Source organism: Vairimorpha necatrix, chromosome 7, assembly GCF_036630325.1.
Source record: "Vairimorpha necatrix chromosome 7, complete sequence".
Taxonomy (NCBI): domain Eukaryota; kingdom Fungi; phylum Microsporidia; family Nosematidae; genus Vairimorpha; species Vairimorpha necatrix.
The window spans coordinates 1,074,685-1,091,382 of NC_088822.1; the positions used below are offsets into that span (position 1 = coordinate 1,074,685).

General features: G+C 31.8%; 1 protein-coding gene and 1 non-coding gene across 2 annotated transcripts; one reads left to right on the forward strand and one right to left on the reverse strand.

The window, feature by feature from the left end:
- Nucleotides 1–6,482: 6,482 nt before the first annotated feature.
- On the reverse strand, nt 6,483–8,650 carry VNE69_07270 (uncharacterized protein; the record flags this gene model as incomplete). Its single annotated transcript, XM_065474277.1, has 2 exons — nt 6,483–8,097; nt 8,268–8,650. 2 exons carry the CDS (start codon nt 8,648–8,650, stop codon nt 6,483–6,485), a joined length of 1,998 nt encoding a protein of 665 aa, XP_065330349.1.
- A 417-nt stretch (nt 8,651–9,067) lies between these two features.
- VNE69_07911 lies at nt 9,068–9,140 on the forward strand. The gene has a single exon. It is a non-coding gene; the product is annotated as a tRNA-Ile (tRNA).
- Nucleotides 9,141–16,698: the final 7,558 nt, after the last annotated feature.

Below are 16,698 nucleotides of genomic sequence, written 5' to 3' on the forward strand. Positions count from 1 at the left end.
TAGATTTAAAAATGATAAGCGTGCGCCTGCAACTAACTGTAGTGATGATGCTTGGGAATAGAAAGACAACGTGGAAATTAATTTCTCGTTATGGCGGAAGACGCATATAGTACTATCAAAAGGGTGTATTTTGTTAGAGTAAGATGTAAAATCCATTTAACTGTGAGAATAAGATTCAAAATATTGATTAAGTCGAAGTGTAAGTTCGTCACTGCCATGTGTGGGCATTCAAATAAACAAATTTGATTTAAAAAATGCTCGATTTGATATTAGACAGGTACTATTTGCAAGAGATTGAATCGTTACAATGACACATAGTTTTAAAATTTAATAGTGTCTTATAGTTTTAAATTCCCATTAGCCCCAATGTTTTAGATTTATATTTGAACACAGGTTTGAAGTTTTTACTCTGCCGAAGTTTAAGAAAGAGACAAAAAATTATAACTATCGAATTAAGAAACATCGCTTTTATGTAGACAAAAGTTCAAAAACGATTCATAGCTGAAATATCGAATATGGCCGATTTACAATGTAAAGTCATGACATCCACCATAGAAAAACAGGACAATTAACCTACTAGGCCTACTCAGAAGATAGGTCAAGGCAAATTCCCATTAAGTACAGGCCGCGTTATTTAATATATAGTTATTGTGTAAACAACTCGACTCTCAAGGAATTATCCAACGAGTTTTATACATGAACTGTTGTAAATTTGATTATATTTCTAATATCAGAAAATCCTCGGTAAAACAAATGAAAAGCTAAATTTAAAATTGATTGAATGTGGTTTTTGGGACAAAATAAACAAAACGTGCATATATGGCTCCAAAATTATTAGGTCTCATTGGGAACCTAATTTTTCTTGATAAGGCGTGTAGACGACCATGCGACACGGAGTTATGAATACTCTTTGAAAAATACTATAGCCTATAAAATTTTGCCCCAAAACCAGGGCTACAATGTTAGCTGCATGTGTGTAATTACAATAAATGGATCATTAGCATATAAATAAAACGCAGAGCGTAAAACTCTCAAAGTTTTATGATCTTTCAGAGAATAAATTATCTATGATCTTGAAGTAATCCTGGTAAAGTATATATATTTAATAATGCTGTTTCTTTTTTTTTTGCGACGTTTAATGACATAAAATAATCTAGTCATAAAAAAAATCCGACTCATTTTCTTCACAGATTAAACTCCGTCATGATTTTTTTAGGTGCTCAAGACAATAAATTTATCTTTTCATTATGTAGATTGCTTAATGAAATATGTCTTGAGAATTTTATAAGCTTAGATTATAGCCATGAGAATCATAAGTTTAACAAAAATATAATAGTCAGGCTTAAAATACAATAGCAAGTTTAATTTATTTTTTAATAAATTTAAACATCTTGGCATTTTAAAAAGCCAAATATGGCACTATAACGATTTAAAATTCTCTAATTGCCATTATTTGGCCTGTCTTCAAAGAAAGACTATATCTATCCAGTCAATGTGAAAAATGGCAAGACAGAGATAAAATTTAAATGGGAAAATGTTTCAATGTATCTATGAACTTTAGGTCAGTCTAAAATTAGATAAAAAACAGGCTATATCTAAGGTAAGGAGAAGAGCATAACTTATTTATTTACAATAAATGAGAATTCGAAACATAGATGTAGATGGAGAAGAGAGATAGCACAAAATATGCTAGTAGGAGTCTGTAAAGTAGCGATTTGGCCGTATAAAAACGAATACTAAGTTGTCGTTTAAGTCAAGAAAATGTTATTTTAAAATCAGGTCTTATTAAATGGTTCATCAATAACAAATACTTTCTTAATTTAAAGTAGGAATATATTCCTTGGAGAATTAATACTTGTTTCAGCTATGAATCTCAAAAGAAAAATGTGCATTGCTTAGCTACCAAGTGTGGACGGATCATGTGTATTATTTAATTAAACAAAACATTCCAAAGGAAGACAAATCATCTCTTCGGTAAGATTAAATATGGATCTAAAAAGGTTAAAAGACACATGGACATAATGATATCTACAAATTTAACAAGCTGTACTAAGACTGCGATTCTTGTATTTGACGAGAAGAAAAGAGAAATATAATAGTCTTAGTTGGAATAACCAACAGGATCAACTTGTGAGAATAGAGAATGAAGGCAAAAAAAAGCTTTTTTGCTGTTATAACATAATTCTGACTGAAATAGTTCAATAGGTACCCTTAGCACAATGGTCGAAGGCAAAATTTGAAATAAACAATGGCTGGGTTCAATTCCCAGGGGCACCATAATTGTTTCTTTTTTCTATGATGCGGTTGGAACATTTCAGATGATGAAAATGTCCACGATAATTTTTAAGTAGATTCAATGAAACTTGTGTGTGTCCAGCCACAAGGAGTAGTAGCATCTAATGTTGAAACGCATCTCAAGGCCGGAAAACAGTCCACCCCTGTGGTGACTAAATGATACATAAAAGTATCTGATAGGTTTGTCTTAGTTTGAGCTCATAACTAGGCGCTTTAGTATGGGATCTGAGAGCCAATAAGAGACTAGATGAAGTAGGGCAATAGAAGATCTCGTGGAATCTATCCTACAAGATTCTGTAACACGGTGGCCGAAACTAATGGGAGACTGGTGGTCAACGCAGCCCAATTAAAACGCCGGGCTGGTGTTGTGTAAGGAGCAGTGTATGCAATACAGATGATTTTAGGGTCCTTTGAGTTAGTACGATGACGTCTCTCCTCGAGTTATAGATAACCATCCCCATTAAGGGCTAATTTTCACTTTATCCCCCCCCTTACCAATATAAATACAGAATTTTTTATTTTTAGCCCTGTTTTTTAAAAGTCGAAGCGTCCAGAGCGGAAAGGAACAGAGAAAAATTTACATAAGTAAAAAAATGGTCTTAGAAATATCTAATTTGATCATAGTTTATGAAAAATATATTATTTAAACCAATTTAATAATGTTTTCTAAAAAACTATGAGTTAAATAGAAGTCTAAATTTGTAAAAATATGTTTTAACCTATTGCTTTCTTTTGTCATTACATTTAATTTTTGCTAAAGATAAACATGTTTATACACAGTTTATGTTGTTTAAAACAGATTCTAGGTTTGGTTATTCTTAGTTTGGTAGTATATTTATTAGTCTTGTTTTTTAGGTTTTCATTGGTTTTTCTAGACAAACAGAGAATAATTATGTTATATTTATGCTCTTTAAAGAATTATTGAATCGTATATAATGTCAATTTAATAAGATATGTTATATTTTAGCTCCAAAAGTAAAATATTACATGTTTGGAAAATTCTTTAATTCTTGAAAAATATTCATTTATAACAGCAAATGAACCTTATAAATATTATTTATATAGAGATTTCGTTGTTATACATTGCAATGTACAATAAAGATAAATCTTGATCAATAATTGGAAGAAGGAAATTTTTAAAAAATTGAAAAAAAAAACGAAAAAACAATTGTTTTATTTTTGGTAAATATGCTATTTTATTACAACTTTATTTTTTTGACTTTTGCTCCTTCACATTTTTTCCGCTTCGAATTTCGAAAAAAGGGGATATTTTTTAAAAATTCTCAATTTATATTGGTAAGGGGGGGATAAAGTGAAAATGCTCCCCATTAAGTATATCCGCTGTGAGGTCACTCTGGGCGCGATTTGAGGTATAAATGGAAAGTGTTCTCCTGGAGCCAAAGTCAAATGGAAACGGTGGAGCTTGCTGCGCCGGCAAGTTGTAAGGGGGGAGTTTGGTGGGAAATATCTTACAGTACCAGTTGGATGAGGATAACACCTAAATCCAACTGGTTCCTATGTCGTGTTTCTCCCTATAGTTTACTTGCAAAGAAAAAAAACAAAACAATTCGTAATAACATGGATTGGAGTGGAAATTTTTTATCGCACAAAATACAACAGGACGTATGGAATGCTTTTTTTCTTGTCATGCATCTAGTCCATTGGCCCAAAAAAAACTTATTAGTATAACTTTTTGTGTCGCGGACGAGAGTATGAAAAAAAGATGTTGGAGAAAAGCATTAGACAAAGCTATAATTGTATTATCGAAAAAAACTGCTGCCAAATGGTGTGTGTGCAAGATTAATTTTAAACTCAATAGAGCTTTGAAAATACAAATAAGACCACCGATTCTAGACTCTATGTAGAGCGAAATTACATAAGAGATGCCACAGATTCATGTTTAATAACATCTAATATCAATAAAATCAACTTAATAAAAAAAAATTTTATGAATACGTAGAAGCAAATATATGTTGTGTTAAAAAAAACTTAAATTTTGTATCATTTCTAAAATCTTATCGCATGAGCACGATATTTAGAGCTTCCATGTGATTAGTTCTTTGGCATTGCAATTCGAATTACAGTAATATAATAAAATCTTTTTTCGTTCGTCTTCAGGCTTTTCTCGTTTTAGGTTCGATTTATACTTTTTGCAAATAACCAGATTTCCGATAATTTAAATTTCGAAAACAAAATTTAACAGGAAGATATGTTTAAAACATTATTATACTGCTGATAAATAATATTAATCGATACTACAATATTAAAAAGATTTTATAACGCCAATTAATACTTAACAATATCATAAAGTCGTTTATTGGGCGCAACGGTCTGTACTCGGCCTTTTCTCTAAGATCTTTTTATGAGAGCAACGAAAAAAATGGTAACAAAAGCATTTTATTTTATGAAATCTTTATCATTTCAAATAAAACTATCTGCAAATCTTGATATTTTTTTATTTTTGTCACCTTCTTCTGCATTTAAATTCTTTCATAAAAATCTAAAATCGCATTTCATTTATCCCCTTTCATGCCATTATAATACATTAAGATGTGAACAAACTTCCTCTATTATTTTTGTAGTCTCTCCTGATTTGTTATTAAAGCCTTCATCATGGATTACAACGCGATTAACACCATTGATATTTTCTACTGCTGCGGTTTAAGATCTATAACCATCAGTTATTATAAAGTTTCGTTTTTTATGAATTTTTCAAAAACTAAGATACCGTCTGTATAATCCGGTTAGGTACTATTTAGATTCTCAATTCTAACGTTCGCTAGTCTATTGCCCCTACCGACCATGTACAGTTTTTGAATGCGCCATATTTTACCAATAAAGATTTCACAATTTCCCCTTTATTATAACCGTTTCGTCGGCCTGGTCCCCTATTCAACCTCTCCTATTTTTTTCGGTGTTATATATTTTCCCTTTTCAGTGCTTCGTATATTATAAAGTCCTGAAGACTCTGAAGCCAACAGCGGAAATTTTTGTTTAAGTTTAGTGTTGACCTTTTCACTGAATGATTATAGAATATATAAATAATTATGTATAGGCATTCGGGGATTAGAGATGTCCTGTATAAACGGGACTTTGCTATTTTTATAATAGCTTTTTAAGATATTGTAATTAAATATTGTTTTATTTTTATAACTATGTTTTAAATGGTATTTTCTCTGCCGTGAGTTATATTCTTCTCTTCGATTATTTCGTGCCCTTCCAAACAAACTTACTTTTATATTTTATTTTAAATTTGAAATTATGTAAAACAATTTTAGTAAAAGTTTTTTGCTTTTCCATTTATAAACATGTTTCCATAATATTCTTTTGTTTGCTAATTATTTACGATTCCACACGTCACGAACGAAATATTTGATAGGACTACATTTTATAGTTCTTATAGTTGTGATGCTTACACTAACATCACAAAAGAATTTAGTTTTATCAAAAACTTTGATTGATGTTCCACATCTCTTCTTTCTCTGCACTTTTACCGACGGCAGTCTATGTACGAATCGTTCGGAGGTAATACCATTATACCATGACAATTCGTACATTCCATTGTTGCTTTTGGTTGTTTTTTATACTAACCAACGTATTGCCTCATTTGGGTCTTGGAAGATTTTTGACCTACTATCAAGCGGATCAAGACATACCATCATGGAAATTTTTATTGAAAAAATCATTAAAAAACAAAATATGTTTATAACTCAAGAAAAGTTACTCCAAAAAAAATTTTAACAAATCTTAAAATTTCGACTCTTGGGGATATGTTTCGTAAAAAACATGTCACCACTTTACGGTCTGGGCCCGGATTCAGTACGTAAAAATATAGGAAGGCCGGGCACGGGCCGTTGCGCCTTAGTGTTGCATTAACGTAAAAATGCGATTATAGAAGAGAAACTAAGTTATTTAGAAATCTTTATAAGAAAAACAAATGTGGTTGTTATAAAATATCTTTGAATTGTAATTTTTAATTTTCATTAATACACCTGATCTATTATAGACGCATCCCAAAAATTTATAAAAAATGAAGTTGAAATATTGAAGACTCGGTTACAGGCCTCAAAAAATAAAATTTATGTGATTCTGTTTCGTTGAAAATTTAATGCAAAAAATGAATGTATGAAAATAACGAAAAAATGCTAGTATTTTAATTACTAACTAAAAATTTGTAAATCTTCAATTTATCTACTTTTACCTAAAAATATAGACAGATCTGCGTCATCGCGTATAATCTCATCGATTTCATCCTTGCTTAATGTTTCTAATAATTTTTGGTGAATAATTTTGAATTTCAACCGTTCCTTTTCATCTTTATTAGACTCATTTTTAAATATTTCTACTATAATATCTCTAAAGTATTTTTTGTATATATACTTTTTAGGTTCAGAGCAATATTTTCTTGCGTATAATGAGATATTTTGCATATAATGATATTTATATTCGTCAATTAACCCATCTTTCAATTTTAAAGATAATAGTTCTGTTTTGCATTTTTGAAATATATTTTCGACCATATTTTTTCCTTCAATTTCCATTTTAATTCTTTCTGCTTTCCCATAAATATCATTAGAAAACCGTAATATAATTTCAAAGATTATATAATTCCATTTATCAAAAAATTGATGCTTTGTTAAGATTTGTTTTATTTTGTTATAATTTTCCAATTTTATTTTATCTTCGTTAATAATTGATATCAAATTTTCTTCTATATGTAAATTGAACATTCGTATTTCATTTCTGTCAAGTAGTTCATTGATAATAATTTCTTCCATTGTAAATAAAAATGTTGAATCTATAAAATGATCTTCGACATAAATAATTCTTTCTTCTGAATATAGTGCTACTAAACAACATGTTCTATTCAACACGAGATTTTTATATGAATAAGATATATTAGTATGTATTTCAACTATTTCTCTAAAAACTTCAAGAATTTCAATATTTTTTACCCTGTTCATTTTGCATTTAAAATCGCTGTTTTTTGATGCAATAAAATTCCCAATTTCTCTTATTGTTTTTAAAAAATTATCGTCTCTTAATTCGTTTTCGTTGAAAAACTTATTTCCTTCTAGAATCAAACACACAAATATTAAATATCGATTGCGAGTAGATGAAAGCTTTGTTAAGTTTTCTGATAAAAACTCCACGTATTGTGTCGTCCATATTTCACTATTTTTTCTCTTTTCAATGATCAAATTAAGAGTATTTTCATCTATTATTTTTTTAAATAACAATAAATGAGCAAATATGATATTTGAAGCCGATCCTGGTGTATTTAAAATCCGCTGTATATAAAATTCTACTTTGTTATATTTTTTGAAGATTTCAGAAAATAAATAAATGACTTTAAAGTTCTTGTCGTTGGTCATCGTAGAGAGAATTGTTTCGAATTCCGCGAAGCAATCTTTGCTTATGTAATTTTTTTTTGAATCTCGCTGCATATTATTTTCTATAGGAAAGGTATATTTATTATTGTTGTGGTATAATATTATTTTTTCTCTTTTTTTTGTAATTCTAATGCCTTCATCGTAATTTATTAAATTATTTTCATAGGAGATGATTTTTTTTGGAAGTGAGTAATACTGAATAAATATTTCCAAAAAATCTTCAGAGGATAATTCGTATATACTTAGAAATTTACGAAGTATTTGCTCTTCCCTTGTTTTTTTAATCTTAATTTGTTTATCCATTAAGTAATTAACTTCATCGAGACAAAATTCAAAGAAAAAATAGATTTTGTCTTTATAAATACGTAAAATTATATAATACTTACTATTAGCTTCATTTTTATAACATCTAATTGATGGTTGTAACATATAAGAATATCTTGTTTGATGATGAGTTTTTGTAGATTGTAAAAAATCTCGTAATACATTGTGTTCGTCACAAATAGTCTCATAATAAAGTTGCGCGGGATGTTGTTTTGTTTTTTTTTAAGATTTAATTTTTTGAGTTGTTTGATTAACATTCTCATATCATAATGTTTTTTATAATCATCTGTTTTGTATAAAACTTCAATTGTAAAATTGTAAAGCCCATCTAATATTATTTGTACTTTCTCATCCATTTCCGCGATAATCTCCTTAAAAGATTTTCTTCTCATTTTAATTTCAAATCTATAATAATTATCTTCATTACAATAAGTAGCCGGGAGATTGCACATTTTACAATAAAATTTTTTTCCTTCATATTTAATATGTAACGAAAGTTGTGTATTTACTTTGGACATATCATAATGCGCAAAATCTCTAGTTTCTATTTTCTTCATAAAAACATCCTGTATTTTTTTGTTTGAGAAATGTTCTGCTTGTAAAGAAACAAACGCAAAAAGAATTGTTAAGAGCTTCATAAGGGGTAAAATGGGGGTTTTATAAAAAAATTATAAAATCATTATTAGCCATTTATAGAAATATTTCTTTAAAAAATAATTTGTTATTTAAACTATAATTTATAATTATGAGTTTAAAAATCTATTTGTGTGAATCATAAGGCTAAAGAAAACTAACCCCTCCGCATTTAAGAGTGTACAATTTTTTTTCAAAACTTAAAAATGAAGTGCAAAAAAGAGGAGGTGCGGGGAAGAGACAAAAATTACTAAGCACTTTTTGTATTTTAATAACAAATTAAAAAATATATATTTAGATACAAAATTGATTTTTATTTTTAGTTATTAAAAAAATTAATTTATTTTGCATTTTTAACCTCATGATTTTTTAGAGTTCACGTCCAAAACACCCCGCTCAAAGGGTGTTCTTATGTTTTAGAGGGTGCCCTTAGCCCAGTGGTAGAAGGCGATGCTTCTATTGGGCAACGGCTGGGTTCGATTTCCAGGGGCACCAAAATTGTTTCTACTTTCTATGATGGGGTTAGAAAACTCAGATGATGAAAATGTCCACGATAATTATTAAGTAGATTCAATGAAACTTGTGTGCTTCCATCCACAAGGGGATTAGCATCTAGTGTAGAAACGCACTTCAAGGCAAAAAAAAACAGTATCACCCTTGTGGTTATTTAATGATACATAAAAGTATCTAATGAGTACGGCCTAGTTAGAGCCCATGGCCGGTGCACTCTAGAGCGGGATTCTAGAGCTAACTAAGAGACTAGACGAAGTAGGGCAATAGAAGGTCTCGTGGAACCTATCCTACAAGTTCTGTAACACGGTGGTTGAATCTAGTGGGAGACTGGTGGTCAATACAGCCCAATAAAAACGCCGGGCTAATGATGTGGTCGTGTAAGGAGCCGTGTGCGCAATACAGATGATTGTAGGGACCTTTGAGTTAGTACAATGATGTCTCTCCCCGGGGTATAGATAACCATGCCCGTTAAGTATATCCGCCATGAGGTCACTCTGGACGCGATTTGAGGTATAAATAGAAAGTGTTCTCCTGGAGCCAAAGTCCAATGGATACGGCGGAGCTTGCTGCACCGGCAAGTTGTATGGAGGGAGTTTTAGTGATTTAGAATCTCACAGTACCAGTTGGTCGAGGATCACACTTAAACCCCTCTGGTCCCCATGTAAGGTTTCTCCCTAACTCTTACTTGCAAGAAAAAAAAATTATGTTTTAGAACCCGAAAAGTAAGTCCAAAAAAAGGAAGCAATCATTAGGACACAAATTACTTGCATCTTCAAACTTTAAAAAAAGCCTAAAATATAAAAAAATTAATTAAGTCAATTTATCATTGGTCTTAAATAGTTAAAACAAGATTTACCCAGTATCACTCATGGGATTCGGCTCTTCACAGACTTTGGTTTCTGTGGAATTATTTATGTTTATTCAACTCAAAAATTTCAGTTTTATCCCCTTGGCCGAAACCACCTCTTTAACAGTAGCTATGTTCGCTAGTGAGCTTACAGCTCTAGCCACTTCTTCCTATCCTGAATTCTCTTGATCGAATCCTTGTCGTCGTTCCAAAGAAATGGACTCTAGAGTCTTCTTCGGCACAATAGACCGGATGTATGCTCCAAAATAGGGTTGGTTTTCCAGCTCCTTATGTACTTTCTGTGATATTTGGTCACCACTCCATCCTATGTTATTACATAAGGAAATATTCTTGTCCGGGATTTTGTATTAGTCCCACTTCGTTTGCAAAAAAGTCAAAATTTTTTAGTTTTCTATTCTCGACAATAGTAAGTTGATCCTGGTTGGTTATACTTAACTTCACCTATTAAAATTTCTTTCTTCTTCTTGTCAAACACAAGAATATCAGGCTTATTATGAATCCCTTTTATATTAGTAATATTTTCGTGTCTACTCTTAATTCCGCCTGATAATTCTCCATGATCTCTTGTACTGAGTGTCCACGTATTTTCTTTGTCTTCTTAAGCCCATATTTAATACATAGTAAGAGATGAATGCTTTCAACTACCTCGTTGTGTATTTTCATATAATCAAAACCCAACATTCGATCATACTTGGTAGCTAAATGATCCATGGCCTTTCTATGAGATCCAAAATGTGGTTATTGTCCCTCTTGTCCACAGAAAAAATTTCTATCCTGTAGGAAGCAGTAAATTGCTTCGGATCTAGCCTGATTGTTTCCTTTAACCAGCCAGGTAAAAGAGTCCCCAAAGCTTACTAAATCATTGTCCCTAGCTTTAAACAACTTTCCATGGTTTGTCCTTTTGTTAATTTTGTTGTAAAGCGCTTATTTTTGGGATTCTATTGGCATCTTCTGTGTTATCTCACCTACAAAGCTATACCTAATCCTTAGATACTCGTTAATTGTAAACAAGTGCAATTTGTTCTCTGCTTCTACTTTAAGTATCGCTGCCCGCCTTAGTGAGCTATTTCTAGACCCATCAACGTTTTATAAATATTCAAAAGCATACTTATGATTCAATCTTCGATACTTATGAGGCCTCTAATCATTTTGGATCTAAGTAGGTTAGTCTTTCATTGCAGGCTGGCTGTAGATGGACCTGGTTCTTAATAAGTACCTGTCGGATATTAAAATCGAGACTTTTGAAATCTATTGGTTCTAGTTTTAATAAACTATACATGATAGTTCATTACTGAAATTGCATGCTCGTTAATAGCTCGAATCATATTCTTACCATTTAATTGAGTCTTGCACAGGTTTTCAACCCTCTGTAGGATCTCATTACTTAATTTTTCAAAAGTCTCTCTTTTGACAGCACTAAAGGTATCCTCTGTCATTCTAATGTATTCGTATCCTTGATGCCCTTCTAGTACTACTGTATCTTCCTACAATCAGTACAGCTAGTCACAGACTTATTCCTGTTCATTTCTAAACCTAAAGCCGAGAAAACCTTTTTAGTTTCCTCGTTCATCAGTTTAAAAACGTCATCTTTATCTGCGAGGAGCTTAAGATTATCAATAAATAGAAGATGGTTTGTTACATAAACACTTTCGTGGTTCTGTATTCTTACTTTTGGGTAAGTTGAATTCAATTTCCTGCTCAATGGGTCAAACATAGTACAAACAAAGGCGGCGACAAGGAATCCCCTTGTAATATGCCTTATTCAATCTTCCTATTCAGTATCATTTCCGATCCTGATTTTATCTCAATGTGCCCTATTTTAACTGTGACTTCTAACAATTCACTTATCTTTAAAGGAGATTTAACTTGCTAATACACGTTAATAGATAAGAATGGTCTATAGAGTCGTGGGCTTTCTTTACATCTATCCACATGGTCTTCAGCTTGTTTCCATGCTCCTTATTGACTGCTTTATTATCATAGCTTGTTCTTTTGCTCCTTGGATTTGTCTAACTGTTTCTAGTTGGTTCTCTGCTAGAATCCCTCTACTTTCTACAATTAGATGCATGCCTTTTGTAGTGCATTTCGTTGTGAGCTTGTAGAGGTTCGACATACGGGTAATAGGCTTGAAGTCATTACCACTAGTGGGGGTACATTTGGGCACTAAAAAAGTAATCCCCTTGTAAAACCAAGCTACGGGTTCTTTCCCATCCAGGCATACTTCCGAAACAATCTTGTAAAGGAATGGGTGTAGAGCTTCACACTTATTAAAAAATATAATTGAAGATTCTATGACAGCCTGCAGCCTTCCAATTTGGTAAATATTTAATAATATCTACAAATTCTTGCAAGGTTGGGAAAATGATCTGATCTTGGAAATCAGGAATGTATTTTAGAAGATACTCCTCAAAACTATTGCAGTCTTCGGCTTGCTCTTTCTTATTCCACATGGTAGGCCAGAATAAACTAAAATCTTCTTTGCTTACATAATGAGTAGCCTCATTGGCGCACTTGAGTTTTCTATAGAAGCCGCTCCTATATAGCTCAAAATTTTGATTTTTACGCCTATACTCTCTGCGTCGGTCTGATATCTCTAGCTTCCTTGAGTATATGGCTTTTCTCTCGTTGAGTATAGCAATAGCTTCAGAAGTATCTCGGTGTAAACATGCAAGCTTGTTGAGTTCACGCATTACCTTCTTGACTTTACACTTTTTCTCATTTTAGAGTTTATCAAAAGCCCTGGCCTTTTTGATAAGCACTGCCTTGTCTTAGATTTAAGTAATCCTTTTCAAGATACTTTCTTTCCAAGACAAAGTTTCGGCTTCTTACTGGCCATTTCCTGATAGCAGAACTGTGCAGCTTGCAGTACCCTTGCCATCTTTGTCATGTTATGAGGGGGGGGGGCCTAACGTGACTATCTACCGCCAAGACTGTAGCATCAAGTTTCACCAGATCAACCTTCAAGGAAGAAATCTTCCTTGTTCTTTCGACCTGGTCCACACATGTATTCTGAATACAACTAAGTTTCTCCAAGAACAATTTTCGTGCTTTCAGGAAGAGCTCAGTTTCGAAGAAAATATTCCCTTCTTTCGAGCCAGTTTCGGCTTTTCTTCTTTTGGTAGGATTCACTAAGAATTCCCGGGGCGTCATTTGTCTACCACTATTACTAGTGAGTGCTTTCTTCACTTTGCCCTTAAATTCTATTGAACTCATGTTAGACCCAAATTTTTCTCAAAAGAACTCAGTGGCTTTATTCCACCCTCCTCTTGGCATTCTACCAATTCTTTTATGATTGATAAAAATACTCTTTGAGGCCATACTTCTTCACTCGTTTCGGTACTCACAAGTACTGCTGTAAGAGTCTCAGAAGAGAATTGACTGGGCACACTAGTGTGTTCTGGCCCCTGTATTTTCTCTTCTGTGACTATTTTGCCCATTTCCGCCTCGGAGGGTTGGTTTGTTAATTTTTCGGGGGTTCCCTCCTGCTCTGTCTTTACCCTCATATAATTTGGCGCTCCTTAAATTCAAAATCACAGGGGTTAAAAAAAAGTAAAAACAAGAAACACATATTCTAACAAAAGTATTCTGGTAAAAGGTTCTGCATAAGTATCAGAATTTTTCTCTTTTAAATATTTAGATCTAAATTAAAACTCGTATATAAAATTTTTCATATTTACCTTTATTATTCTTCTTCTTGCTCCCAATTCGGTCTTTAAATGACTCCACAGATTTTCTATTTTGTTAGTATGTTGTCCATTGATATTAGTAAAACCAATACTATGATTAACGACTTCATAAACAGATTTGAAATCGCGAACAGCAGATCGCTATGAAGCAACCCCATCAGTTCATATTGTAGTTCCTTTTACTACATACTTCCTAAATAGATCTAGCATTGAAGGGACAGTCCTATTAGGAACTATCTTTAAGAAACAATTGTTGCTTTCATTTTCTATACCTCCGACTAGCCAAGTCGTCCCAGGGATATCGTCTTCTTCTGTAGAGGATTCGTAATTTTACGATCTCTACATATTGCTGTCTCGTCGACTTGAATAGTAATTTCCGTCCCACCTATTCGTACAAAAAAGGGATTTATTTCATTTTTTATTTTTTCTCGGATAAAGCCCTTGAAATACATGTAGGTGGGCACGAAAACCTCACATGTTACTGAGATTTTGTGCTGGTCATTTTCATCGCCCAGCAATGCAACATTCTCAGTTGTATGTGTGTAGACATCCTGGACTTCTGTAGGAAAGTACCATATTTAATGCTTTTTCGCTTTTTGCAGCCATTTGTACAATAAAAATAGATTCCTTCCAAGTAGTTTTTAGATTTTACTTGGTTCATAAAACAACCACAGTCACACTTTATAGTATTTCTGTAGAAGTTTAAAGCCTTTAAGTATTATATGGCTGCTTCCTCTTCAACAATATTATGTTGTAGAGCAGAGGTAAGCAAATACTTTAAAGCTGTGGGCCAAAATGAATTTTTTAAAATGTCTCCCGGGCCGGAGGACTATTTCGGCTTTGCTTTACACAAGCGGAAATTTGGATGAAGTTTTTTTCCTGCCCATTATTAAAAAAATATTAAGTATCATTTCAATTAGAATAAAATATGTCAAGTACCTTTTAAGGAAATATTATTATAAATAAATGGCTATTAGATAAACCACACAATAAAAGGTTTAATTTTGTTACTTATTTATGTCTTAACGATATTAATTATTTTATATTGACACATGGTTATTACAATTTAACATTTATATTGCATCTCTAAATATAATAGTAAAAAAAATTCAAACAAGAAAAAAAATTTAAACAAGAAAAAAAACATCAAACTTTAAAATGAATATTTAATGTTAATGCGAAACGTGAAATGTCGAATGTTCATCCGACATTATTTCTTCAAAATTAGGTTCTAAATCACTTGTAGCAATCCTTAATACCGAGTGTAGATTTTCGTCAGTAATTTGTGATCGATACTTATTTTTCGTGGAAAACATTAAAGAAAAGGTTCTTTCACAAATATAAGTCGAACCAAATAAAACAAGATATTTCTGAGCATAGTTCAAAAAATGTTTGAAATGTTCATTATTTAACGCGCCATAGAAAGCACTCAATTCGTTTAAGTGAAAATTTTCTTTTAGTAAATTATTTGATTGTAAGTCAATTAGTTCTAGTTGAATTTCAACAAGAGCTTCTTGCACGTCGAAATTGAAAGGATGGCTAATTAATGATAAAGGTTTTTCAATGTCTTTGAAAACTTGAAATCTTCTTTGGAATTCAGAATGCAGGTCATGTGTTATTGCGTCTATATTTAAAAAAAATCTGTATTTTTTAATGATTCTCGCCGTGCTTGCAATGAGGGGAAATGATTTTATAATTTATTATTAAAGTTTTCAGCAAATAAATTGAGTTTTGTCATAAATGCTTTGACGTTTGAGTGCATATTGAAAGGGAATTGGTTTTTACCTTGTAGATTTATATTTAGTTCATTCAAATATTTTACTATATCTACTGAAAACGATAAATCGTTTAGCCAAGCCTCATTATGCAATTCAGGAAAATCTTGTAGTTTTTCTTTTATCGACAAGAATGATACTATTTCATCAAGCAAATATTGAAATCTATGTAAAACTTTTAATGCTAAGCCATCTCACTTCAGTGTAATAGGGAATTTCTTAGTAGTCACTTTCAATTTCTTTCAAAAATTCAAGAAACTGTCGATGATTTAAGGCACGTACTCGAATAAAATTTACAACTTTGGTCACAACAGTAACGACGTGATTCAATTTCAAGACTTTTTTTCATAGCATTTCTTGGTGAATAATGCAGTGCAAAAATAATATATCGTGTTCTGGTTGTAACTTTTTTATTTTGTCGCGAATTCGTTTAAGTAAACCTATATTTTTCCCTGTTAAACTAGGACAGCCATCCGTAGTGACGCTTACTATTTTATTCCAAGTTAAACTAACTTTAACTACCACACTCTTCAACAGCGAGAAAAAAGTCTTTACCAGTAGTTGTATTTTTCATTGTATGCACACTAAGAAGTTCCTTGCAAATTTCACATTTCTTATTAATGCCGCGAATAAGCATTAATAATTGACATGTATCAGTAATATCGCAGGACTCATCTAAAGCCAGAAAACAATAGGTAAAATCAGCAATTTTTCTGCTTAGCTTGTCAAGTAAGTTTCCTGAAATATTTTCAATCCGGCGTACTATTGTTCTTCTCGAAAGGCTTAGATTTTCAAAAATATGTTTCTTTTCAAGACAACATATCTCCGACACTTGTACCATGCATTGTTTAACAAATTCTGCTTCTGAAAACGGCTTACAGAACTTAGCAATTTTGTGTGCGACAGTATAACTCGCTTTTGTAGTAGATTTTACAATATTAATTCGTTTGGTAAAAATTTTTTGTTAAGTTTTCAGCTATGTTTTGAAGTTCATGTAAAGAAAGTGATGCATATTTTAGATGTTTTGTTGTAAAATGCCTGCTTAAATTGTATTCTTTGAAAACAGCAATTGTTTCCTGACAAACTAAACAAATTGCTTTCTTATTAATGTTTGTAAAAAGATATTTTACCGTCCAAGCTTCATTGAAGTTTCTGCATTTCAAATCAACTTTTTTTTTTTAGTTTCTCTCATTTTAAAAGGGCTACAAAAA